This window comes from Gopherus flavomarginatus, chromosome 1 (genome assembly GCF_025201925.1).
Source record: "Gopherus flavomarginatus isolate rGopFla2 chromosome 1, rGopFla2.mat.asm, whole genome shotgun sequence".
Lineage (NCBI taxonomy): Eukaryota > Metazoa > Chordata > Testudines > Testudinidae > Gopherus > Gopherus flavomarginatus.
The window spans coordinates 308407034-308434603 of NC_066617.1; the positions used below are offsets into that span (position 1 = coordinate 308407034).

At 45.4% G+C, this 27570-nt stretch overlaps 1 protein-coding gene across 1 annotated transcript in view; it reads left to right on the forward strand.

The window, feature by feature from the left end:
• Positions 1 to 15775: 15775 nt before the first annotated feature.
• RGCC (regulator of cell cycle) overlaps positions 15776 to 27570 on the forward strand; it is a 31995-nt gene continuing 20200 nt past the window's right edge. Inside the window, exons 1-2 of the mRNA XM_050951984.1 lie at positions 15776 to 16222; positions 17021 to 17239. Of these exons, the coding sequence (XP_050807941.1) occupies positions 16186 to 16222; positions 17021 to 17239 (256 nt within the window). The 5' untranslated portion in view covers positions 15776 to 16185. The remainder of the gene's footprint in view (positions 16223 to 17020; positions 17240 to 27570) is intronic.

The window sequence follows — 27570 nt, forward strand, 5'->3', positions numbered from 1 at the left end:
TGCATTTATCTTTATTGAACTTCATCCTGTTTACCTCAGACCATTTCTCCAATTTGTCCAGATCATTTTGAATTTTGACCCTGTCCTCCAAAGCAGTTGCAATCCCTCCCAGTTTGGTATCGTCCGCAAACTTAATAAGCGTACTTTCTATGCCAACATCTAAATCGTTGATGAAGATATTGAACAGAACCGGTCCCAAAACAGACCCCTGCGGAACCCCACTTGTTATACCTTTCCAGCAGGATTGGGAGCCATTAACAACTACTCTCTGAGTACGGTTATCCAGCCAATTATGCACCCACCTTATAGTAGCCCCATCTAAATTGTACTTTCCTAGTTTATCTATAAGAATATCATGTGAGATCATATCAAATGCCTTACTAAAGTCTAGGTATATCACATCCACCGCTTCTCCCTTATCCACAAGGCTCGTTATCCTATCAAAGAACGCTATCAGATTAGTTTGACACGATTTGTTCTTTACAAAACCATGCTGGCTATTCCCTATCACCTTATCACCTTCCAAGTGTTTGCAGATGATTTCTTTAATTACCTGCTCCATTATCTTCCCTGGCACAGAAGTTAAACTAACTGGTCTGTAGTTTCCTGGGTTGTTTTTATTTCCCTTTTTATAGATGGGCACTATATTTGCCCCCTTCCAGTCTTCTGGAATCTCCCCCATCTCCCATGATTTCCCAAAGATAATAGCTAGAGGCTCAGATACCTCCTCTATTAACTCCTTGAGTATTCTAGGATGCATTTCATCAGGCCCTGGTGACTTGCAGGCATCTAACTTTTCTAAGTGATCTTTTACTTGCTCTTCTTTTATTTTCTCATCTAAACCTACCCTCTTCCCATAAGCATTCACTATATTAGACATTCCTTCAGACTTCTCAGTGAAGACCGAAACAAAGAAGTCATTAAGCATCTCTGCCATTTCCAAGTCTCCCGTTACTGTTTCCCCCTCCTTACTGAGCAGTGGGCCTACCCTGTCCTTGGTCTTCCTCTTGCTTCTAATGTATTGATAAAAAGTCTTCTTGTTTCTCTTTATTCCCATAGCTAGTTTGAGCTCATTTTGTGCCTTTGCCTTTCTAATCTTGCCTCTGCATTCCTGTGTTATTTGCCTATATTCATCCTTTGTAATCTGACCTAGTTTCCATTTTTTATATGACGCCTTTTTATTTTGTAGGTCACGCAAGATCTCATGGTTAAGCCAAGGTGGTCTTTTGCCACATTTTCTATCTTTCCTAACCATCGGAATAGCTTGCTTTTGGGCCCTTAATAGCATCCCTTTGAAAAACTGCCAACTCTCCTCAGTTGTTTTTCCCCTCAGTCTTGATTCCCATGGGACCTTACCTATCAGCTCTCTGAGCTTACCAAAATCCGCCTTCCTGAAATCCATTGTCTCTATTCTGCTGTACTCCCTTCTACCCTTCCTTAGAATTGCAAACTCTATGATTTCATGATCACTTTCACCCAAGCTTCCTTCTACTTTCAAATTCTCAACTAGTTCCTCCCTATTTGTTAAAATCAAGTCTAGAACAGCTTCCCCTCTAGTAGCTTTTTCAACTTTCTGAAATAAAAAGTTGTCTGCAGTGCAGTCCAGGAACTTATTGGATAGTCTGTGCCCCTCGGTGTTATTTTCCCAACATATATCTGGATAGTTGAAGTCCCCCATCACCACCAAATCTTGGGCTTTGGATGATTTTGTTAGTTGTTTGAAAAAAGCCTCATCCACCTCTTCCACCTGATTAGGTGGCCTGTAGTAGACTCCCAGCATGACATCACCTGTGTTTTTTACCCCTTTTAGCCTAACCCAGAGACTGTCAACACTCCCATCTCCTATGTCCATCTCCACCTCAGTCCAAGTGTGTACATTTTTAATATATAAGGCAACACCTCCTCCCTTTTTCCCCTGTCTATCCTTCCTGAGCAAACTATACCCATCCACACCAACATTCCAGTCGTGTGTATTATCCCACCAAGTTTCAGTAATGCCAACAATGTCATGGTTGTATTTATTTATTAGCACTTCCAGTTCTTCCTGCTTATTACCCATACTTCTTGTATTTGTATATAGGCATCTAAGATACTGGTTTGATCTTGCCTCCCAGCTTTGCCCTGACCCTCCTTCCTCACTGCCATTATAGCCCGTGCTCCCTCCTGTTTCCAACCCATCTCCCAGGTCTTGTTGCCCACTTACCTGTGGGGTTTGATCACCTGTCCCCGTCGAACCTAGCTTAAAGCCCTCCTCACTAGGTTAGCCAGTCTGTGCGCAAATAAGGCCTTTCCCCTCTTCGAAAGGTGAACGCCATCTGTGCCTAGCAGTCCTTCCTCGAATAGCATCCCGTGGTCGAGGAAGCCAAAGCCCTCCTGGCGACACCATCTTCGCAGCCAGGCATTCACCTCCACGATGCATCTGTCTCTGCCCGGGCCCCTACCTTCAACAGGAAGAATCGAAGAGAATACCACCTGTGCTCCAAACTCTTTAACCCGTACTCCCAGAGCCCTGTAGTCACTCTTGATCTGCTCAGTGTCACACCTCGCAGTATCATTTGTGCCCACATGGATGAGTAACTACATTGAGAGGCATGCTACTAAATGCTGAAGTATTCCCACATGTTTTGTAGAAGCAATTTCTATTCATTTGTGATTCCTCATATGTGATGTTCTGACACTATTCAACAAAATAAAGGCTGCTTATATTTTTAATGCAGTTATAATAAGTGTGCGTTCCTTGTAACAATGGTGAGTTGAAAAATCCAACTTTTTTTTGTTGACACCTCAGAGAGCATGTAGACAACGGATGCCTCATGACTCAGCAAGGCATGTACAACACGTGATCCCCAGGTTCATGTTTGAGACTAACTTTCCATGCACATGGACTGCAGGATATAAATTAGAGAGTGTGACATCATCCCCTTGCCTCTTTCCTGCTCCACATTTCTGGATTATGATTTCTAACAAAGAGCTTTGAACAATGTACTGAGGACCCCAGTATTTGGGATGAACAAGACAGACTTATTACCAGCTGACAGATTTAACATCACTGCTGTTACCCTGATCTACAAACTCTGAAATCAACTGTAATGTATAAAATTCATTTAAACCTCTTACTAACTCTTCCTTTTTTATATATATATTAATAAACCTTTTTGGTTTTAGTTACTAAGGGATTGGCTACCAGTCTGGATTTTGGGTAAGATCTGAAGTATATTTCGACCTGGGGTGTGTATGTGGTTCTTTGGAACTGGACAACCCTAATATATGTGATTTTTGCTTTTATTAATCATTTATCACAGAAATCTGGCTTGTCTGGGTGGTACGTGAGGGGCTAGCGGGCCTGAAGGCCTCTCTATGTGGCTTGGAAGCACACATTTGTTACTGCCTTGATGAAATTTGATGAGACTGTACCACCGGTTAGGGATACATATCCTGTTTTCTGGCAGTCTGATCTGAGATTGGTGCTCTTAGCTGTGTCCCATACCAGGCAGCATGACAGGGGGAATGAGACTCAAGGCTTAAGTGGATTCTTCATGTCATGGTGTAATACATAGTTCCAGATTTAACCTGGACTTACAGTCTGGGTTTATTATGGGTCTTAAATTGTACACATATATTTTTGTCTTTGTTCTACCATTATTCAACTATTGTTATTTTATTTAATTCCTGTCTTCTTCTGTAAATATATTAAATATACTGTGACTACAAATCAGCGGAAATAACCTTATAAACGACAACTGGAAGGCAATTACAAATGACTGCATCACAGAAGATTAGAGTTGAAAGAGACCTCAGGAGGTCATCTAGTCCAATCTCCTGCTCAAAGCAAGACCAAACCCAACTAAATCATCCCAGCCAGGGCTTTGTCAAGCCAGGCCTTAAAAACCTCTAAGGATGGATACTCCACCAGCTCCCTAAATAACCCATTCCTGTGCTTCACCACCCTCCTAGTTAAATAGTTATTCGTAATATCCAACCTAGACCTCCCCCACTGCAACTTGAGACCATTGCTCCTTGTTCTGTCATCTTCCACCAGTGAGAACAGCCTAGCTCCATCCTCTTTGGAACCTCCCTTCAGGTAGTTGAAGGCTGCTATCAAGTGCCCCCTCACTCTTCTCTTCTGAAGACTAAATAAACCCAGTTCCCTCAACCTCTCCTCTTAAGCCCTGTGCCCCAGCCTCCTAATAATTTTCATTGTGCTCTGCTGGATTCTCTCCAATTTTCCACATCCTTTCTGTAGTGGGGGGACCAAAACTGGATGCAGTACTCCAGATGTGGCCTCACTAGTGCTGAATAGAGGGGAATACTCACTTCCCTCAATCTACTGGCAGTGCTCCTACTAATGCAGCCCAGTATGCCGTTAGCCTTCTTGGCAACAAGGGCACACTGTTGACTCGTATCCAGCTTCTCGTACACTGTAATCCCCAGGTCGTTTGCTGCAGAACTGCCGCTTAACCAGTCAGTTCCCAACCTGTAGCAGTGCATGGGATTCTTCCATCCTAAGTGCAGGACTCTGCACTTGTCCTAGTTGAACCTCATCAAATTTCTTTTGGCCCAATCCTCCAATTTGTGTAGGTCACTCTGGACCCTATCCCTACCCTCCAGTGTATCTACCTCTCCCCCCAGCTTAGTGTCATCTGCAAACTTGCTGAGGGTGCAATCCATCCCATCATCCAAATCATTAATGAAGATGTTGAGCCAAACCAGCCCCAGGACCCGACCCCTGGGGCACTCTGCTTGATATCGGCTGCCAATTAGGTATAGAGCCATTGATCACTACCTGTTCAGACCAATGATCTGGCCAGCTTTCTGTCCACCTTATAGTCCATTCATCCAATCCATACTTTTTTAACTTCCTGGCAAGAATACTGTGGGAGACTGTCTCAAAAGCTTTGCTTAAGTAAAGAAATATCATGTCCACCACTTTTCCCATATCCAGAGAGACAGTTAACTCATAGAAGGCAGTCAAGTTGGTCAGGCATAATTTGCCCTTGGTGAATCCATGTTGACTGTTCCTGATCACCTTCCTTTCCTCTAAGTGCTTCAAAATGGATTCCTTGAGGATCAGCTCCATGATTTTTCCAGGCACTCAGGTGAGACTAACCAGTCTGTAGTTCTCCAGATTCTCCTTCTCTTTTTTAAAGATGGGCACCATCTTTGCCTTTTTCCAATCGTCTGGGACCTCCCCCAGTCACTACGAGTTTTCAAAGATAATGGCCAATGGCTCTGCAATCACATTCGCCAACTTCCTCAGCACCCTTGGATGCATTAAATCTGGCCCCATGGACTTGTTCATATCCAGCTTTTCTAAATAATCCTTAACCCAGTGGTGGGCAACCTGCAGGCTGCGTGCAGCCCATCAGGCTAATCTGGTGGCAGGCCATGAGACAGTTTGTTTACATTGACCATCCCCAGGTACGGCCACCCGCAGCTCCCAGTGGCCATGATTTAAAATACAGCCAGCTCTCCTGGACTCCTTTCCCCCTTATATTAGCCTCTCAGGGGATCCTGCTCATCAGTTTCCTGCATCACAAAACAGCACTCTGAAAACAAGTTATTTTTATAAAATAGAAGCTGGAAATAGAAAATGAGCATATGGGTAAAGTTTCTGCCATAGATCCTCCTTCAGGCTGAAAAACTAGAGCATAGTTTAGTTGGCTTTAGTTTTTTCCTGCTAAGACTTGTCACAAAAAATATTCCAGGGTTGAGAAAAACTGGCAAAAACAAAAGTATTTTTTGTTTAAACTGAAATGCAATTGTCTAAGATCATCAGAGGAGAGGGATGGACATCACTGACCCCAACTGTATCGCTATTTCTCATGTATGCAACTCTTGGATTAGCCATGAGGTCTGCTTTGGAAAATGACAGCATGGTTATTTCTCAACGCCAGACATGCAAATCCCTGTGCTCTGATTGAGTGTGGGTTATTTAGTAGCTAATCAAAGCACAATAATCTTTTTGTACTGCTTGTCCAGTGCCTAGAACAATGGGGTCTTGGTTCCTGCCTGGTGCTATGGCACTACAAATAAGTAAACAGTAAGTAATAAGACAGTACAGATATTTATTGATAACGGTAGTATGCAAATCCTTTGGCTACTGCTCTCACATGCACAACCATGTGCCCACACCAAACAGGCTCTCTCTGCTTCTCCCTCCCACTCTGTTATTGCACATGGACCTGGTTCACAGCAGCAGCCCTGGTCCTGTTTCTCCTGATGAAATGTTCCTGCTCCTCCATTATTTTGAATACACCTGCTTCAATGGCTGATGCATGCTGATCATAGGTGCAGAATCCATCCGTTCAGTCCTCCATGTGCTCCCTGTAACCATTCTGGTTTTAGTAGGCTTTGAATGGACACAAGATTTTACACATCTGTACAAGGATAAAAATAACACACTTTCTTCGTTCCAGAAGTGAAAAATAAAATGATGGACTGCTTTAGGGTTATTATAGTCTTGTAATACAGCAGTTAAAATTAGTTTTATATTGCACTAACATAAATGTCTTTTGTCAGAGTGTTTTTTGTTAGTCCCCTTTTTAGTTGAGTGGTTAGCAAATATTTGGGGTCTTGTGGGTTTTTTCCAGTAGGAAAAAAGACTGTACCTCAGGTGCCTTCAGACATGGGTAAGGACTATGTACGCCCCAAACAGACACAGTCTCTCCAAATGCATGACAGTACCTCCAGCAGTTCTGGACTCTCTCTCAGGTGATGGAAGGGACCCACTGAAGGTCTGCATGGGAATCCTATTCCCACATACCCCACCCTCCAAGATCCTCTCAATACACGCCTCCCTTTTGGGATGCAGGGCTCACCTCCACGGTGTTACAGCCTAAGGCAAGTGGTCTACACAAGAGGCCATGCAGGAACGGCGCCAGAGTTTCTGGTGCCCTAGACAGAATTCAGGGGGCGGCGTTTTGTGCGCTCCCCACAGGGCACGTGGGAGCTTCCGGTTCCGCTCCCATTGCGCCACCAAAGAAGGACCCTCTGCCGAAATGCCGCAGGTGACAGCGCAGTCACTGAGCTGCTCAATTGCCTGCCGCTGTTTTCCGCGGCACGTTGGCAGAAGGTCCTTCTTGGGTGGCGTGATGGGAGCAGAACTGGAAGCTCCCATGCGCCCCGTGGGAAGCACACAGAATGCCACTCCCCGAATCCTGGCACCCTAGGTGACCACCTAGGGTCGCCTAATGGAAGTGCCGGCCCTGAGGCCATGCTCCACATCAACATCCTACATCTAAGAGTAGTTTGATAAGCTTGCCAATACTTCCTTCACAACATACAGGGTCACTTTATCAGGATAATGCTGGGCAACAGGGCAACAAACTACCAGGCCTCCAGAGTACAGCTGCAGACTCTCCGAACAGGAACTTCCACCCGGACCATGAATGGGAGCTCAATGATTCTGTCTTCCACAGCATCTGGATCTGCTAGAGCTGGGGCCTACCAGAAGCAGAATTCTCTGCTAATCCAATCAACACAAAATGTTGCCCCTTCTGGGAGCCAGAGGGACCAGCCTGCTGGATGCTTCCTGAGATGGGAGCTGCCCCAGGTAAGCACTGCCAGGACTTCATACCTCGCCCCCTGGCAGGTCTCTCTGGGTCCTAGGGTAGGGGGGCTCTGTGTGCTGCCAGCGCCTGCCTAGGGTAGGGGGGCTCTGTGTGCTGCCAGCGCCTGCAAACCCCGCTCCATGGCTCTGGCAGCTCCCATTGGCTCTTTTCCCGGCCAATGGGAGCCACGGAGCTCGTACTTGTGGCGGGCACAGCATATGGAGAGTCTGGAGACTCCCCTCACCTCTCTCACCCTAGGAGCCAGAGACCTCCCAGCAGGGCTAGTGAGTGTGGCCAGGGAAGAGGGCAGAGTGTGACGGAGTGAGTGTCTGGGAGGTGTGTGGGGCATGCTGGGCTGTGAGAGTGTGGAGGGCGCTGGGCAGTGGGGGAGGTTGCTGTGTTTTGGGGTGCTAAACAGTGGGCAGGGCTGGCTCCAGGCACCAACACAGGAAGCAGGTGCTTGGGGGGTCAACAGAAAGGGGTGGCACATCCAGCTCTTCAGTGGCAATTCGGCGGCGGGTCCCTCAGTCCCTCTCGGAGGGAAGGACCGGTAGAGCTGCTGCCGAAGTGTCACCGATTGCAGCTTTTTTTTTTCGTCTCTTGGGGCAGCAAAAAAGCTGGAGCCGACCCTGACAGTGGGGGCCTGTTGGGGGGTGCTGGGCAGTGGGGGAGATCTGTGTGTGTCAGGGCACTGGGCAGTGCGGGTCTACGTGGTGCATTGTGTAGTTGTGGTGTGGTGTGGGGAAGGGCACTGGGAGGGAGGAAGGAAGGGAGGGAGGGAGAGCAAATCTGTGTGAATTGGGAAACGTGAATGGGGAGGTGTCATAAACAGATAGTTAAGGGTTAATGTCTCTTTTACCTGTAAAGGGTTAACAAACAGTAAACCAAAAACACCTGACCAGAGGACCAATCAGGAAACAAGATACTTTAAAATCTTGGTGGAGGGAAGCCTTTGTTTGTGTTTTTTGGGTTTTGCTTTGTTCTCTCTGAATTCTGAGAGGGACCAGACACGTAAGCAGATTCCTCCAATCTTTCTGAAAAAATCTGTTCTGTTCTAATTTTAGTAAGTACCAGGAAAAGGCAAGTTTAGTCTTTTGATTGTTTTCTGTATTTGCAAATGTGTAGTTTGCTGGGAGTATTTTAAATTGTATTTTGCTGGGGGGAGGCTTCTCTCTAGAGTCTATAAGCTGAAAGACCCTGTAACTTTTACCATCTAAATTACAAAGACAACTTTTACTTTTTTTCTTTCTTTTTATTAAAAGTTTTGCTTTTTAAGACCTGTTTGATTTTTTCCCCTTGTTGAGGCTCAAGGGAATTGAGTCTGTACTTACCAGGAAATTGGTGAGAGACAGGGAGAGAGAAGGGAGGGGAGAAAGGTGGAATCCCTTTGTTAGATTCACGGAGCTTGAATCTGTCTATCTCTCCAGGATAGCCCAGGGAGGGAACGCCTGGGAGGGGGAGAGAAGGAGGGGAAAAAAACCTGATTTCTCTGTGTTGTGATTCAAGGAGTTTGAATCACGGTGATCTCCTAGCGTACCCAGGGCAGGAAAGATCTGGGAGGAAAAAAGGAGAAGTGGGGGAAATGGTTTATTCCCCTTTATTGTAAGACTCAAGGAATTTTTAAAATTGAAGTTTTTAAAATGTCAGTGTTAAAAACACTTAAAAAAATTAAAACCATCCAGTAGTGTTGGAAATCCAAAGAGAAGCACCAGGAGATAGTGCATGATTAACTGTGAGGACTGAAAAAGGTAGGCCATGGAGGGTAAGACACAAACCAGGGAAGGTTTTTGGGCGGACCAGAGTGCCCCAAAACACTAATTTTTTGGGTGGTGGCAGCTTATCAAATCTAAGCTGGTAATTAAGCTTAGAGAAATTCATGCTGGTACCCCATTTTTTGGACTCTAAGGTTCAAATTGGGGAATTATACCATGACAGGAGGTTCTGTGTGAGGTGCTGGGGAACTGTGGTGGGGCTGTGGGCAGGGAGGCGCTGGGTGGGATGTGCGTTCACAGCACTGTGCATTTGTGGTGGAAGGGTTGTAGGGGGCTCTGGGCATAGTGGATCCAGGGGGCGCTTGGCAGGGGAGTTATGTGGCACAGCATGGGCCCACCCCCAACAGGAAGGGTCATCTGGTAGCACAGGGCCAGGCGGACCAGTGTGCCTCTGGCTCCGGTCGGGGCTGAGCACCTGTGTCACCCCCTCTCCCCCCAATGTGTCCTGATATTTTACTCTTGCGATCTGATCACCCTAGTAAGTGCATACAGTTGGGAGCCCACATGTGTGTCAAAAGCACAGTAGTACCTCCTGGGAGCCTTGCTATTTGGCAACAGAAGAGTGCCTGCTAATGTTTTTAAATTCTTTCCCTGCTGTGTCCTTTATAGACACATGCCAAATCAGTAGAGCTGCTTCAACTTGCTGCATGGCTCAGCTTGCAAGGTTAAAAATGTAATAGAAAAACATAGGTTGGATTGTAAACATTGCATCATTGGCTCACAAGGAGCTGGAGACGCTGTGGCGAATGTTCAGGAAGGAGTACACTTTTTAAATACACATTGGATTGTTCCTTGGAAGAAGGCAGGGATTCAGTAGTTGAGGTTTACATTACAAGTCATGTGTTGGATATTTCTACTGAAAACAAAAATGAATATACTTGTAGGTCTGCAAGGACACATACAGAGAGTACAGCGGCCACTAGCAGATAGCCAGAAGCTTTAGTAGCTACTTTTTTCAGCTGACCAAATGTAGGGCCTTATCTGCTTCTGTTGTCATGAATGGCAAAACTTCCATCAAATTCAGTGAAAGCAGGGTAGGGTCATTAAACAATATTTATGTAGCCGCAGGCAATATGTTGATGGATGTTGTTAATACGAACCCTTTCTTTAAAATGGATGGGCATAAAGTTGATTTCTTAATTTGTTGTCATGCATAAGCTTATGGACCACCCTGAAAATTAAAATTCACCAGCTGAATCACAGCTGCATTCACTATAACTTCAGACTGCTTCAAAGATAGTAGAAACTGCTGTAGGCAGCTAACATAGACATATTAAGATCTTTGCCTAGAAAGCAATTAAACATTTAAAAGGACACTGTTCAGTAGTTTTAAGCCTCATATTTAGGGTTTGTTCTGAAAAGAAAACAAAAGACTCAGGAAGACAAGTGTACACAACAGGTCTGGGACTGAGGAGAGGAAGATTCTGAAACCATTTATACTGCATGCATAGAAATGTTTTTGAAATTTTTAAAATTGAAGTTTTTAAAATGTCAGTGTTAAAAACACTTAAAAAAATTAAAACCATCCAGTAGTGTTGGAAATCCAAAGAGAAGCACCAGGAGATAGTGCATGAATAACTGTGAGGACTGAAAAAGGTAGGCCATGGGGGGTAAGACACAAACCTAGCAGTTCAGCTATCGACTTTCTATGTGATCTTATCCACATTACTTATGGCTGAATTTTCAAAAGTGGCGCTTGATTTTTGGTGCCTCTGTATTTGGGTACCCAAATTAAGACACCTTGGGACTGGTGGGAACCTTGGGAACCTAACTATAGCCACCCAAGTCTGAAAATCTTGGCTTAACTGTGGTTCCCTTCTGTAAAATGGGGATAATACCTCACTCACAGAGGAACTGTGAGGCTCTATAATGTTTGTAAAAGGCTTTGAGAACTTCAGATGAAAGGCCCTATCAATGGACAAAGTGTAATTGTTATTTTATGAAGAGAAAATGACTGCTCTTGCTTTATTTACTTTACTTTGAAATGCAAAAACATACAGGGCAAATTTTTCAAATGTGCCTACTAAGTGACTTAGGAGCTTAAGTCCTATTCTCAAAAGTCATTTAGGTTATTAGAATCTACATTTTACTGATTCAGTTATACTTAGGCTCCTAAGTGACTAAGACACTTTTGAAAATGAGATTTAGGCTCCTGTGTTACTTAGACACTTTTGAAAATTTTACCCAAATAGTGAAACCTAGATTATTTTTAAGTTTCCCACTTCAATAATCAATGTTATTTGTGACTAGAAGTAGATAAAGGTTGATTATTTTTATTTCAATAGCCTTCCAAAAATATGCCTATTTGAACAAAATGTTTTCATTGTGAAAAAATCAAGTCTCCCATTTCACGTTTCAAAGTTAAATAAGTCTTTGCAACGTTTTACAAAAAATGCAAGACTTTGTAAGCACAAAAATTAGTGAAACAAAACTGTAAATTTAGTGAAAAATAGTCCATAATTCCATACAGCCCTGTTTGTAACACAGGTAGTTGTTGTGCTTGTGTTAAACTCTGTCTTACACACCTCTCACAAGCCCCAAACAGCAACAAGAGCAGTGTTAATATTTGTAATCCCCTGACATCACAATGGAGGTCTGCACTTGGTGCCAGATGCTCAGCTGGTTTAAATGAGCATAGCTCTACCAATTTACACCAGTTGAGGATATGGGCCCTAGAGTTTTGAAACTATGAATTCTTTTCCAATCACATGTTCAAGTCTCCTGCTGCCTCCTCTCACCTCCTTCTATCTCATTCTTCACCCCCCACTTCACCCCTCACCCTTCACCCTTCACCGCTTCATCCCTTTTGTCTTTTTACTCCCCATTTCCCACCTATCTCACCCCCCAAAAATGATCACTTACGTCTCTTTTATTACAGATGGAACAAAAGAATCCACCTAACAAGCCATTGATCAAACTTCACCCTCACCACTTGTTTGTATGTTGTATCCCTTTTTCCAACCCTTTGTCTGTTTTTGGTTTTGTTCTTTTTTGTCTCTTTAGCATCTGTGTTGTTCAGGGAAGAGACTTCATCTTCCTATGAGCTAATACAGTGTCTAATACAAAATGGTTCTGATTCTGAATGGGGTCTTTGGGTACTACCACAATTTGAATAATAATAATAATAATTAATAATAAATCATTGAGACATATTTCAGAGTAGCAGCCATGTTAGTCTGTATCTGCAAAAAGAACAAGAGTACTTGTGGCACCTTAGAGACTAACAAATTTATTTGAGCATACGCTTTTGTGGGCTACAGCCCACTTCTTCGGATGCATAGAATGGAACATATATTGAGGAGATATATATATATATATATATATATTATATACACACACACACACATACAGAGAGCATGAAAAGGTGAGAGTTGTCTTACCAACTCTGAGAGGCCAAGTTCAGCCATGCTACTTCATCGCCCTGGACTTGCGCAGCAATTCATTGCTCAGGCCTATATTTATAAATTATACTTAATTAAAACTTTTATTTTAGGTAAGGCTGCGAGTTTGTCATGAAGGTCATGGATTCCATGACTTTCTGTGACTTCCATGACTTCTGCAGCGGCCAGTGCACCTGGCAGCTGCTGCTGGGGTAGTCTAGGGCCACCGCACCCCAGCAGAAGCAGGAGTTTGGGTGTGGGAGGGAGCAGGGGGTTGGAGCACAGGATGGGGTGAGGCAGGCTTTGGTCAGCACTTACCTTGCAGGCTCCCTGGAAGCTGGGAAATCCCCCTCGCTCAGCTTCTAGGCAGAGGCATGGCCAGGCAGCTTTGCGCATTGCCTCAGCCCAGAGCGCTAGCTTCACAGCTCCTATTGGCCGGGAGCTGCGAAGCCAGCGCTCAGGGCGGAGGCAGTGTGCAGACCTGCCTGGCCATGCCTCTGCCTAGGAGCTGAGCGAGGGGAATGTGGGAATGAGGGAGATGCGGATCCAGGTAGGGAGCCTGCTGGCCCCAACAAACGCCCCCCTGCCCAGCACTAGCAGGGTCACAGGCCGCTGCTTGCCTGCCCCCAGCACCTGAAGCAGCCCCGGGCCACCCCTGCTTTCTTCTTTCCCCCCTCAATTTAGTCAGGAGAATATAGTAGAAGTCATGGACAGGTCACAGGCCATGATTTTTTGTTTACTGCCTGTGACCTGTCCATGACTTTTTTACTAAAAATATCCATGACTAAAACATAGCCTTAATTATAGGTGATAAATATTCAAGGTAGTTTTTGAAACACAATGAAATGAGAGTTTCCATATAATATCCTCATTACATAACAATCAGTTAACTCCATTAGGATCCCTTATGTATTTCGCTGTTCTTGGCCAGTGAAATGACATATCAGTTTTACTTTTGTTTATAATTAGTTTCTACTAGGTCCATTTTCTGGGTCATATACACTAACCCAATGCTGTTGTTTAGGGGTTCAGTAATGCAAGGTAAAATTTAAATCAAACCCTTCTTTTATAAATCCTTGTTTAATATCTGCTAAATTTTAGGGTTAAACCAAGTTGGTAGTATCCCCATAGATGAATGTTTACTATAATTCAGGTATATTTAAAAATCTGATACTTTCCATTCTGTGTCAAAAGAAATATATATATATATAATGTTCTAATCGAATCTGGGGAAATTCTACAATGGAATTTTCCATTTTTATTCTACCAGTTTTACCCTGACTTTAAAGGCAAGAGTTACTTCTTAGGGTATGTCTTCACTGCAGTTATCCCAAATGATTAACACCTTGGTCTGGGCACCCAGGTTAGTCTAACGTGAATGTGAGTGGCCACATACCTCAACACTAGTGCTGCACTTGCCTGTGTGAGATGCTAGGATTTCTGAGGGCATATCCCACAGTTCTTAGAACTTCAGTAAGCTGAGCCACTCTGATTCTTTCCCAGTGAACTTTGGAAGAACTTGTCTATACCTCTGTGCACATTGGGGAAAATAAGGAAAGGCACTGGAGTGTTTTAGCCTGTCTTCACTGCAAAATGTGCTGGGTTAGCAGCTGGAGATAGGGTGTACTCAGGCTTTAACCTATATCCTGGACAGGCTGGCTAGCTATATTGAAACTGATCTGAAAGCATCACCATATTTGGGGAGAAGGTTGTGTGTGAATTGGAGCTGAGTTACAGAGGATAAATGAGTAGGAGCCAGAGTTAACTGCAGTGAAGACAAGCCCTTATTCAAATAGCTCTAAAATATTTCTAAACATCCCAGATGGTTATCTGATTTATTCAGCTCTTTGGATATTCAAAGCTTTTCAGCCTTTTTCCCATGCAAATTCCTTCTGAAGGCATGAAGAAATCAGCAGGTAAGTACCCTGAGTAGGTGCAGTAGCTGGATGTTTATTATATGAGAAACAGAAGTGAAACTGCTAACATGTTACAGTATTTAAACAACAATAGTGATAATTAGGCCATAACATTAACATCCACGTGATAAATGGGGGAATTTCCCACTTTTGGTGTGGTTGTAGCCTCAAAAGCATTGCATTTAGGTACTTTCTGAAAGTTATCTTCATGACTAGATGGGCTCTATTGCCATGGTAAGATTGTGATAAAAATGCCTTCATTTTGGCTAGACAACAGGCAATACTATTTGACCTGTACTGGTCGAGAATTACAGGTTCCCAGTTTACCTAGTGTAAATTCAGCCTTAGTTTTTTTTTCCCTCTCATTGGTGCTTTTCAAGCCTGTTTTGGAACTGTCTTGCTATGCAGTGTCCCGCTGGAGTGACTGTGATTAACCTAGTGCTGCTGCTGCTCCAGGTATGTCATTACTAGACTGTGAGCCCCTGTGGAGCTCTGCTGACACAAATACCCCTACTAGAGGAAGTCAAAAGGCTGATCGATATTCTATCATTGCTCTGATTTTATGGAACATGGCATTTCTTGGGTCTCCTCTTGCCGGTACCAACCAGAACGTAACGTCCCAAGGTGACGGCGTGCATGCTGCAATGCCTCTTCTAGTATGAAGTGTGCTGCTGAGCCAATTTACATCCATTCACAGCAAGGTTCTTCAGCTCATTCCCCCCTCGGGCATTAAATCAACATTTAACAGGTTTTGCCTTGATTTTACAGAGATCTAGCTAAATAGAAAAATATATATATATTGCTAACAGAAGGGTCTGCCCAGCTGTAGTAAACTCTCATTGTTCCTGCTTCAGACTCCTGTTGCTTTCGAGTAAATAAGACAGGTCTTGTACTTTGTAGCACAGGTTATAGCCTAGGCCCTTGATGTGCTATTAGGCAGCTTTGACCACCGACCACCCTCATTCAGCCTCGCCCTCAGGCAGGAGCTGTGAAGGCTCCTCCGTGCCTGTCTGCCCTAGACATTAGTGCCTGTCCCACTCTAGCGGGAGCTGCGCTTTGCAGCGGCTCCAGCCAGCAGACGGCTCCCACCCAGCGCCGCGGCGTCTTTGTGTGGGGGAACCGGGCTGTTGTTTTGCGGGGGGAGGCGGGTATGGACCGTCTCTGCGGAGGACGCAGGCGGGAACCCCAGCCGCACAGTGATGTTCAGGGCTAGGCGCACGTAGCCCCGCGCCCGGGAGGTTGGATTTGGGGAGGCTCGGAACTCCCGCCAGTGAGGCCCGAGGCGGGCACGTGGGAGGCCCCGGCCCGGGGCTCTGTGGGGCCAGCAGGAGGTTGGACACGGAGGCAGGGGGATAATCCAACCCCTCCAGCGGGCCGAGTCCTTCCCACTTCGCCGCCCCAGCGCGATAGCGGCAGCCGGGCTCTGCCGTGCCCCCTCCCACGCCCGCCTCCTTCCACGTCTGGCTGCGCCGCGGCCGCTCCCCGGGGCCCGGGCTATAAGAGGCTCCGCCTGGGGCTGGCCGCCGCTGCTGGAGGCAGAAGGCGGCGGTGGCGAGAGGCTGCGGCCATGAAGTCCCCGCAAACCGAGAGCGCGGCCGGCCCAGGTGAGCGCAGCCGGCCCGGGCCCCCAGCCAGAGCCACCGTCGGGGCTGGCGGGGGGGAAGGAGGCGGCAGCCGCTGCGGGTTGCGGGGTCGGTGCCCTTCGCCTCCAGCCCCCAGGACAGGCTGGCACCGGGGCCGAGCGGTGTCCGCAGCCGCAGCGGGGAGCGCTCGGGGCAAACTGCCGTTACTGCCGGGAGCACAGGCGGCCGGGACCCGACTGAGGCTCGGCTGCTCCCGTCTTCCTCCGTTTCCCCGGTTTGTCCCGCTCTCTGCAGGGACATGGGGGGTGGCCGGTCTCTCTGTGGGGAGAAATGGGGGTGTCGCTGGGGGGGTGGCCTGTCTCTCTGTGGGGGGGAGTGGGGGTGTCACTGGGGAGGGGGTGACCGGTCTCTCGGGGGGAAATGGGGGGTGTCGCTGGGGGGGGTGGCCGGTCTCTCGGGGGGGGAGTGGGGGTGTCACTAGGGAGGGGGTGACTGGTCTCTCTGTGGGGAGAAATGGGGGGTGTCGCTGAGGGGGTGGTCGGTCTCTCTACGGGGAAATGGGGAGTGTCGCGGGGGGGGTGGTCGGTCTCTCGGAGGGGACGTGGGGGTGTCGCTGGGGGGGTGGCCGGTCTCTCGGGGGGGGAAGTGGGGGTGGCGCTGGGGAGGGGGTGGCCGGTCTCTGGGGGGGGAAGTGGGGGTGTCACCGGGGAGGGGGTGGCCGGTCTCTCTGGGGAGACGTGGGGGTATCGCTAAGGTGGTGACTCGGACTCACTCTTAGAGGGTCGGGGGGATTTTAAGGGTGTCCGTGTTTCTCGTTAGGCTCCGCTGACGGTCTCCCCCGCCCGGCCCCGGGCCCTGCCGCGCTGCGGGCGGATGCCGGGGAGCTGGCAGAGGTGCTGGGCGAGTTCGATGCCGTGATCGAAGACTTCTCCTCGCCCGTCAGCAAGCGCCACTTTCACTACGAGGAGCACCTGGCGCGGATGAAGCGGCGGAGCAGCGCCAGCGTCAGCGACTGCAGCGGCATGAGCGACTCCGAGAGTGAGACCCCCCCGCCCTTGCTCTGCCTTCCCCAGCCCTCCCGCACGCTTCCCCTTCCCCAGCCCTCCTGCGCGGCGGGCAAGGGCAGCTGGCCTCCCGTTAGCGTCTCCTGCGCCACATCTGCATGCAGTTCAGTGTTGCTTTGGCTAGCAAAGCAGTTGTTTCTACAGCTTCCTGGGGGAGGAGCTTTCAGAGCTGACAGGTAAAAATAGCTTTAACTTCTAGGCACTTGACAGCTCTCCCCTCCCATCAGAAACCAGAACACTGCTTGGCTTTTTCCCCTGTCCTTGTATTTTGGTGTCTGGAACGTAATTCTTTTCAGCAGCGTTTCCGGAGAGATTGTCCCAGTTTCTATGATCTAAACTAAATGTACATTTCTTAAGAAACAGGTGTCTTATTGGTACATAAGGCAGAGATTATCTAGCACTATTTATACTGTTTACTTTTGTCCCCTGCTTGCCAGAAATTAAAACTATTATGCATTTAATTTTGCTGTCTTCTGCAAGCATTCCTTACTCTTTGTTTCTTCCATCAAACAGCTTGCTGAAGGTGACCTGCAGACAATGTTTTTAAATTAGATTTGTATCCTTTTTTGCCCTCCTTTTTATGATACATAAACAAATCCGGAAAGATTTATGTTTTTAAAATAATGTTCTTATTATCTTTTCCCTCACAAATATCAAGAATGTCAAGTCTGGTCTTCCCTGGTTTTGTCTTTTTGGAAGTTGCAGACATTTCTTGTTAATTCTCACAGCTTAATTTAGGGGTGGGCAAACATTTTGGACCGAGGGCCACATCTGGATGGGAAAATAGTATGCAGGGTTGGGGTATGGGAGGGGGTGCACTGTACAGGAAGGGGCTCAGGGCAAGGGATTGGGGCAGTGGAGGGGTGCGCGGTGTATGAGAGGGCTCAGGGAAGGGGGTTGGGGTGCAGGAGAGGTACAGACTTTGGGAGGGGGCTCATTGGGGTGCAAGAGAGGTGCAGGGGGCTCAGGGCAGGGGGTTGGGGTGCACAGGGGTGCAGGGAGCTCAGATCAGGGAGTTGGGGTACAGGAGAGGTGTGAGGTGTATGAGGTGGCTTAGGGAAGGGGGTTGGGATGCAGGATGTGGCAGGGGGCTCAGGGCAAGGGGTTGAGGTGCACAAGGGTGCAGCAGGGGGCTCAGGGCAGGGGTTTGGGGTGCAGGAGGGGTGTGGGGTGTACAAGGGGCTCAGGGCAGGGAGTTGGGGTGCAAGGTGCAGGCAGGGGGCTTAGGGCAGGGAGTTGGGAGGTGGGGTGCAGGAGGGGTTCGAGCTCCGGCCCGGCGCTGCTTACCTAAAGTGACTCCAGGGTGGCAGTGGCACGCACTGGGGCCAGGGTAGGCTCCCTGCATGCCTGCCCTGTCCCTGGCCCGCACCGCTCCAGGAAGCGCTGTGGCCCCTGGGGGAGGTGAGGCAGAGGGCTCTGCATGCACTGCCCTTGCCATGCCTCCAGGTACCACCCCTGAAGCTCCCATTGGCCGCGGTTCTCTGTTCCCGACCAATGGGAGCTGCAGGGGGCAAGGCAATGCATGGAGCCCTGTGGCCTCCCACGCCAACCTGGGGGCCGAAGGGACATGGTGCCGGCAGCACTGCAGACCGGATCCGGCCTGCAGGCCATAGTTTTCCCACCCCTGCCTTAACTGATCAATCATAAAGATGCAGACAAGGACAAAAGCCCATTTTTTTTTCCGTTGTGGTTTCCCTTAATGTTGATGATTGCTGGGGAGAATCTTGGTATGCTATACAAAAGTGAAAAGTCAAAGAGAAACACAATGGTACTTGGGGTGGATGAGGTCAGAGACTGGAAAATAAGGTGTTAGAGAAAAAAGAGTTCCAGCTGGCTGGTAGAAGATTATAGAGGCACTCCATTTTTTAGAAGCCAAAGACAATCCTAGTCCATTCTAGCAGGAAGACTCCTGATGACTTCATCCTGTAGTTAACTAAATATTTGCTAAACAAGAATGTTGTATTAAAAGTATTTTCACAAGAGGTTTATAGATATACTGGAAACCACTTCCTCCTCTCCCTTCAGTGAATGGTGCTGTTTTCTGGTTTTGGAAGTTGCCGTTTTAAAGATAATTTAAATCACTAGTTCCAGTTTGAGTGCACAGTGCAGAAAGAGTGCTAATACTACAAAAAAGTATTAAATTAATACAGATAGCATACAGACAACATACAAGCAAAGGATATAGAATCAGGAATATCCAAAATCAAGGTAACTGAGCAATAAAGTTTAGCATATGTTTGTTAGCGTTATGATTTCTTTTTAAAATTATATATCTTGGTTGTTCTTGTTTGTCAAGGAGAGTATACCAAAATTAATAGTAATTAGGAGGACTGAAAGAACCTGCTTTCCCATTAAAAAGCCATGGAATCAATGTTTAAGTTGTCATAAGTAAGTTTAACCCCCTCCCCACACAAACAGAACCTATTTTTTTTAAATTGCTAACTTCCTCTCCTCAAAACAATTCCACAGAATTTGCCTTATAAAAACTTGTACTTTTTGATTTCCAGTGATTTCTAGTAATGAAACTGTTTCTTTCACTAAAATGGTAAATTGTGGCCAGATACTTAAGTAATATTAACAACAAAGAGGAAGGAACACAAGCCAAAATAGGAAAAGAATGGGTTAAAGTCTATTTAGACAAGTCAGATGTATTCATGTTGGCAGGACCTGATTAAATGAATGCTAGGGTACTTTGAGGAACTAGCTAAAACAACTTTGGAACTGTTAGTGATTCTTTTTAAGGAAAACATGGAGCATGGGTGAGATTCCAAGAGGACTGGAGAAGGGCAAACATAGTACTTGTCTTTAAAAAGGCGGAGTTGGGGGGGAGAGTCAGCCTAAAGTCAACACCTGGAAAGTTACTGGAACAAACAACCAATTTGTAAGCACCTAGAAGATAATAGGTTATAACAGGGGTTCACAAACTTTTGTATTGGTGACCCCTTCCACATAGCAAGCCTCTGAATGTGACCCTCTTCTTTATATATTTAACACCATAATAAATGTTGGAGGCAGCATGAGGTTTGGGGTGGAGGCTGACAGCTTCTGACCTCTCATGTAAGAACCTCATGACACTCTAAGGGATCCCAACACCCAGTTTGAGATCCCCTGGGTTAAAGTAATAGCGAGCATTAATTTGTCAAGAAAAAATCATGCCGAACCAACCTAATTTCCTTTTTTGACAGGGTTCCTGGTCTTGTGGGTAGGGGGAAGCTGTAAATATTACATATCTTGATTTTAGTAAGGCTTTTGACACAGTCCCACAATCTCACAAGCAAACTAGGGAAATGTGATCTGGGTGAAATTACTATAAGGTGGGCTCAAAACTGTCTGAAAGACCATATTTGGAGTAGTAATCAATGGTTTGCTGTCAAATCAGAGGGTATATCTAGCAGAGTTCTGCAGGGTCTGTTACTACTCAATATTGTCATTAACGTCAGATAATGAGTGGAGAGGATGCTTATAAATGGTGATAACACCAGGCTGGGAGGGGTTGGAAGCACTTTGGAGGACAGGATTAGAATTCAAAATGACTTTGCAAGTTGCAGAATTGGTCTGAAATCCACAAGATGAAATTCAATAAAGGTAAGTGCCCAGTATTACACTGAAGTAGAAAAAAATCAAATGCAGAACTACAAAATGGGGAATAACTGGCTAGATAGCAGTACTGAAGAAAAAGATCCGGGGCTTATAGCAGACACAAAGTGAATATGAGTCAACAATGTGATGCAGTTGCAAAAAAGGCTAATATTCTGGGGTGTATTAACAAGAGTGGTGTAAGTAAGACATGAGCTAATTGTCCTGTCCTGCTTGATACTCGTGAGGCCTCTACTGGAGTACTGTGTCCAGTTCTGGAAACCACACTTCAAGAAAGACATGAATGAATTTAAGAGTCCAGAAGAACGCAACAAAAATAATAAAAGGTTTAGAAAACTTGACCTGTGAGGAAAAGTTAAAAAAACTGGACATGTTTAGTATTGAGAAAAGAAGACTGAGAGACCTGCTAAGTCTTCAAATACATTAAGGGCTGTTATAAAGAGGATGATGATCAATTGTTCTCCATGTCCACTGAAGATAGGACAAGAAGTAATGGGCTTAATCTTCAGAAAAAGAGATTTAGGTTAGATATTAGGAAAAAACTTTCTAATGATGAGGGTATTAAGCTTGCCAGGGAGATTGTGGAATCCCCATTTTTAAGAACAGGTTAGAACAGGGATTGGTAACCTTTGGCACACGACCTGCCAGGGCTGGGCCCGTTTGTTTTCCTGCTGCGTCCACAGGTTCAGCCGATCATGGCTCCCACTGGCCGCGGTTTGCCACTCCAGGCCCATGGGGGCTGCGGGAAGTGGCACGGGCCAAGGGATGTGCTGTCTCCTGCTTCCCACAGACCCCATTGGCCTGGAGCGGCAAACCGCAGCCATTAGGAGCCGCGATCAGCCGGACCTGCGGACGCGGCAGGTAAACAAACTGGCCCAGCCCACCAGCGTGCTTACCCTGGCAGGCTGCATGCCAAAGGTTGCCAGTCCCTGCTCTAATTCATTTAAAAAAAAAATTCTCCACCATTTTCAGATTTATTGCAAGCCTGCAGTCAGGTACTTCAGTTTACTTAGAGACCTGTCTATACTGGTATGTTCTGCCTGGATTCTTTTTTCTTGACTCTCTGATCTAGTTCTCATAAAAATACCCAGCAAAACTTGTTTCTCTTTCTGAAGACATCATTTAATATAGTAAACCCCTCTCCAAACCTCCCTGTACCATTTTTAGGAAATCGGAGATGAATGGCAGTTTTTAATAAAGAGGGTCTTTCATACCAGAGAGAGGCTCAAATATCAGATGTAAACATAAATCCAGTTACATTCCCCTTGTCTTTCATAACTCCTCTTACTACATGTGTTAATTTCCAAGCTATTTCTATTCAAACAGGCTTCTTCCCTCAGCCCAGCTTTTCTTCTAACTTGATCTTAGTGAAGTTGAGGTTGTAGTGACCTCACTATTCCCGTGGCAACACTTACGTTAAACGTAGCTGGGCTGTGTGGGGACAAATTCTTAAAACACAAATCTGCAACAACAACAAAAGAAATGCTGACAGTGTTTTTTCTGAACTGCTTTTGCTGAAAAATGTAATTCGTATAAACTCTCTCCATCGTTATAAATCTGTCAATTCCACAGCCATTACTCTGTGTATAAGAGCTACAGGATCATATTTTTATGGCGTGATCCTACAAGTGCTTTTTATGGGCCATTGTACAATGAATAAGGTTGAGATTTTGTCTCAGTTAGTTTTAGTAAAAGTCCCAGACAGGTTGCGGGCAATAAACAAAAATTCATGGAAGCGTGTGACCTGTCTGGGACTTTTACTAAAAATAATGAGGGGGAAGGGGTGCCTATAGTGGCTGATAGCTGTGAGGACCCCACCATGGCTGACTGCTGTGGAACTCGCAGCTCATAGCTCTGGAGTCCCTGCCAACTAAGAGCTGTGGGGCCCCTGCTGCCCACAGTGGCTGACAGCTCCAGCCCAATGCCTGGGGCTGAAGCAGAAAATGTCACAGATCTCTGAAAGTCACAAAATCCATGACCTCTGTGACAAAATCTTATCCTTACCCATGAACCACAGTTGGCTTACACCAAGATTTAACCAAAGGGCCACTAATTTTTGTGTACTTCAGTTTTGGGGTGTCCAACCTGAGACATTTTGGGCTGATTGTCAAAGGTGCTGAGCCATTCTGACAGCTGTTAATGGGGACTGCAAGTACTCAGCATGCACAGGCTGGGTATACCAAATCTGAGCTGCCCAAAATCAGTGGCACTTCTCAAAAATTGTGAGTCTAGTGTTTGCCAGGGTCAGGTTCAAAGATGGAAAGACACACAATGTAGTTACAGCAAATTTTGCACTATTGATCTACTTTAACATTCAATGTAACTGGCAACAAATGCCCTCTGAAAACTACTGTTTTGTAGTAGGATGTGTAAATCCATTCCTCTTTCTACAGCAGGGGTCAGCAACCTCTGATACGTGGCTTGCCAGGGTAAGCACCCTGGCGGGCTGGGCCAGTTTGTTTACCTGCCGCGTCAGCAGGTTCAGCCGATTGTGGCTCCCACTGGCCACGGTTCACCATCCCAGGCCGATGGGGGTGGCGGGAAGCCACAGCCAGCACATGCCTCAGCCCGTGCCACTTCCCGCAGCCCCCATTGGCCTGGGACAGCGAACCATGGCCAGTGGGAGCTGCAATCGGCCGAACCTGCCAATGCGGCAGGTAAACAAATTGGCCCGGCCCACCAGGGTGCTTACCCTGGCAAGCCGTGTGCCAGAAGTTGCCGACCCCTGACCTAGAACAATGGGCTCTAGACCCTACTATAATACAAAGAATTCTGACAGGAACAAACATTAATCAAGATCTTAGGCCTAGATCCACAAAGGAACTTAGGCACATCAAGTCCCAGTTTTAACTCAACTGGGTCTGTGCTGGCACTCATGACACAACTGGTGGCTTAGTGCCATATCAAAACTCAATTCTTTATTCCCCATAGTAATAAAGGGGACATATATTGATTAGTTGCTGAACTACCAGGATAAATAGTACCTAATGTTTCAGCTTGAAGCCCTCAGTAGGGTCAAAGAACAAGTATAAAAGCTCCAGGCATTAGGTAGTTGTTCGTGTAAAGCTGGTGCTTACAGTAAAACTTCTTAGGTCAGGTCTATCCTACAAACTTTTTCCAGCATAGCTCTGTTGGTCATGAGTAGGATGATTTGTGACTGATATAGCTGTGCCAGCAAAAGCTTCTAGTGCAGATCCAGTTATGTTAATAGAACTGCTTTTTTGCTGGTATCTGGTATAGTTTGTTTCACTTGGTGGTTGGGTGGGACTGGAATAAACTATGCTGGCAAAAGCACAATTTTGCTGGTATAAGCTGCATCCACACTAAGAGTTCTTTGCCGGTACAGCACACCACTATTGCTATATTAGCAAAATAATTCTAGTGTAGACCATGCCTATCTCTGCTTTCATTTTACTTCTTTAAATTCTTATCCTTAATTAGGAGCTTGGGAATAGAAATGTTTCACCATATCTATATAATTTTATGCACCCTCCAAAAAAATCTTTTTACAATATAAACCATAATCCGCTATCACGCTCTCAAAATGTTTCATATTTATTGTCATTGATGTAATCAAATGTGTTTATTTTATAAGATTTTTATTTAGACTCTTCAGTGACACTGGCTACAATGTTGTAACTTGATATCATTCTTGACTTAGGAAGTAAACTTCTTTGTCAATCAACTCTTAGCTTTCAAAATCAAATCCCACTCGTGCTGCTTTAGCTTTATATATTTTATAATTTCAAACCCAGTTAATAATGCTATATTCATCATGAAAAGGCAGCATTCATTAGCAATCCTGCAGTAACAAACCAGTAGATAGATATGTCGGAGAAAAATATTTTAAGGAAATAGATTGTTGCCTCAAACCTGCAACAAGATATTACAATCAGCAGGGAGCAATAAAATGACTAATGAAAAATACCTTAGCATTTCTGAATTTGTTCTGCCTTTCCCTTGCCTCTCCTGCATACCACTTTCTTTTCCTTTCACTATTTTTGCCTTAGGATAAGGAATCATCGCTAAACGGGAAGGTTTAAAGTAAAAACACTGGCTCACAACTAGCAAGATTGATGGGGACTATATGGGAAACATATGTAATGAGAAACCATGATACACATTAAAAATTACAGCTACTTGTTTCCCATGATCCCTTCCTGGTATCTTCCAGCCAGAGAGTTAAGGGAGATTTGGAGTTCTTCAAATCTTCAAGCACAGGTTGTGCAAGCTGTCTCAGGTTTGCCTCCCACCTTTTTTGTTTTGGTTTGGTTTTTCGTTTAGAGCAAGGGTCGGCAACCTTTCAGAAGTGGTGTGCCGAGTCTTCATTTATTCACTCTGATTTAAGGTTTTGTGTGCCAGTAATATATTTTAATGTTTTTAGAAGGTCTCTTTCTATAAATCTATAATATATAACTAAACTATTGTTGTATGTAAAGTAAATAAGGTTTTAAAATGTTTAAGAAGCTTCATTTAAAATTAAATTAAAATGCAGAGCCCTCCAGACCGGTGTTGAGGTGAGTGCCACTGAAAATCAGCTGGTGTGCCGTGTTTGGCACACATGCCTTAGGTTGCCTACCCCTGGTTTAGCGTGTCTGCATGTGGAGCAGAAGGGTGATAGAGTAAATAATGCAGTAAAATGTGAGCATGTTGATGTCCAAAGTAAATAGTGCTCTCTCTGATTGTGACAGTCTATTTCTTCCAAGACTTATTAACATTCATTTTTAACTGCAGCATTAGTACTATTAAGTATTTGACTTCATTTTTTAAAAAATCAAGGACTTCTAGAGCAGTTAATGTTGAGTAGGGGCTGAGCTGTGCACCTGTGAGTAAAAGCTCTGAGCCTTTGAACTGCATAATAATAAATATATGATTTAAAGAGGCTTTAAAATTAAGCTTTAAAATTTCCCCTGTGAAAACTTTAGGGATGAGATTTTAAAAAATGTTCAGTGTTGGTAAAAAGTCCCCTTGATTTCAATGGGAGCAATGCTAGGCCATCACTAAGCACTTTTGAAAATCTTACCCTAAGTTTCCTCTTCTACAATACTATGAGGAATATTATTTTTATAAAATATTTGAATATGTCATTGCCTGTTTTTAAAAAGGAAGGTCTGAAGATTTCCTTTTTCAGCTAATTACTATCCAGAAAATTTCAATTGTTTATCTCAGGAATATTGTATATTTAAATGACCTTGCAGTGGGTTTTATGCTTTGAGGTTTAACTGTGTTCTGGGACAGCAAAGGCCAGTGAGAACCTTGAATTATTTCACCAAAGTACAACCCACCCATAATCCAAACCCTTCATTTTGCAGCTATTTCTTCATCTTATTCTAAGTATATCAACTGAACAGACTGACTTAGGTTCAGCTGGCAGCTTTATAAAATGGCAAAGGCTTTTACTGGGTTACTTCTTAAGAGAGTCACTCAGGGATCATAATTTAACAAACACTGATTTGCCAGAGGAATAGAACTAGAAAGCCACAATAATAATTAGTGATAGGACGGATGTCACAGCTAGGAGTGTGTGGCATGGGTAGGAGCAACCATGCGATAGAACTTTGACATCAGCCTCTAGCTTAGGGATCGGCAACCGTTGGCATGCGGCTCACCAGGGTAAGCCCCTGGTGGGCTGGGCTGGTTTGTTTACCTGCCGCATCCGCAGGTTTGGCTGATCGTGGCTCCCACTGGCCATGTGCCAAAGTGGGTATCAGGATGTGTTGGGAGTGCTGCTTGAGGGTGGTGGTGGTGAGGATTTTAAGGCTTACACCCCTTCTGGAGTGTGTCTTTTGAACGATGCACAAAATACACAAACTGCCCTGAACAGGATGTTTAGGGGTGGGCAAAGGTTGAAGCTTCATTTTCCCAGTCATTTCTCTATCCTACATCCAGACTAAACAAAAGCTGATATTTCATAATATAAAAATAATACATAACAAATGGGAAGTCAATTGTAATAAATATAAATCAGAAGCTTAGAACTGTAGAAAGCTTATAAGAGATGCAAAGGGACACAAGGAGAAATCCTGTGACCTGCAGAGTGAAGGACTGTAAGAAAGAGTTTAAGTATATTGGGAATAAAAAAAAATCCTAACTATGTTGTTGGTCCATTACTAGATGGGAATGGTAGAATCATCAATAATAACTCAGAAAAGGCTGAAGTGGTCAATACATTTTTCTGTTCTGTATCTGGGGAAAAAAACAGGTGATGTGATATCATATGATTCTGATAACACTCTTTCCATTCCCTAGTACAGGGATCGGCAACCTTTTGCCCACGGTTTGTTCACCTGCCGCGTCTGCTGGTTTGGCCGATCGTGACTCCCGCTGGCCGCAGTTCGCCGCCTCCAGGCCAATGGGGGAGGCGGGAAACCGCGGCCAGCACATCCCTCGGCCCGCACTGCTTCCTGCCGCCCCCATTGGCCTGGAGCGGTGAACCGTGGCCAGTGGGAGCCGGGATCGGCCAAACTTGCTGTCGTGGCAGGTATACAAACTGGCCCACCCCGCCAGGGTGCTTACCCTGGTGAGGAACGTGCCAAAGGTTGCCAATCCCTGCCCTAGTATCTCCGGAGGATGTTAAATAGCAGCTACTAAAATTAGATATTTTTAAATCAGAAGGTCCAGGTAACTTATCTGAACACTCATCAGGCAGCTCCTTTAAAACTCTTGGGCTGGACTTTACTGTTGATTTTCAATAAGTCTTAGAACACT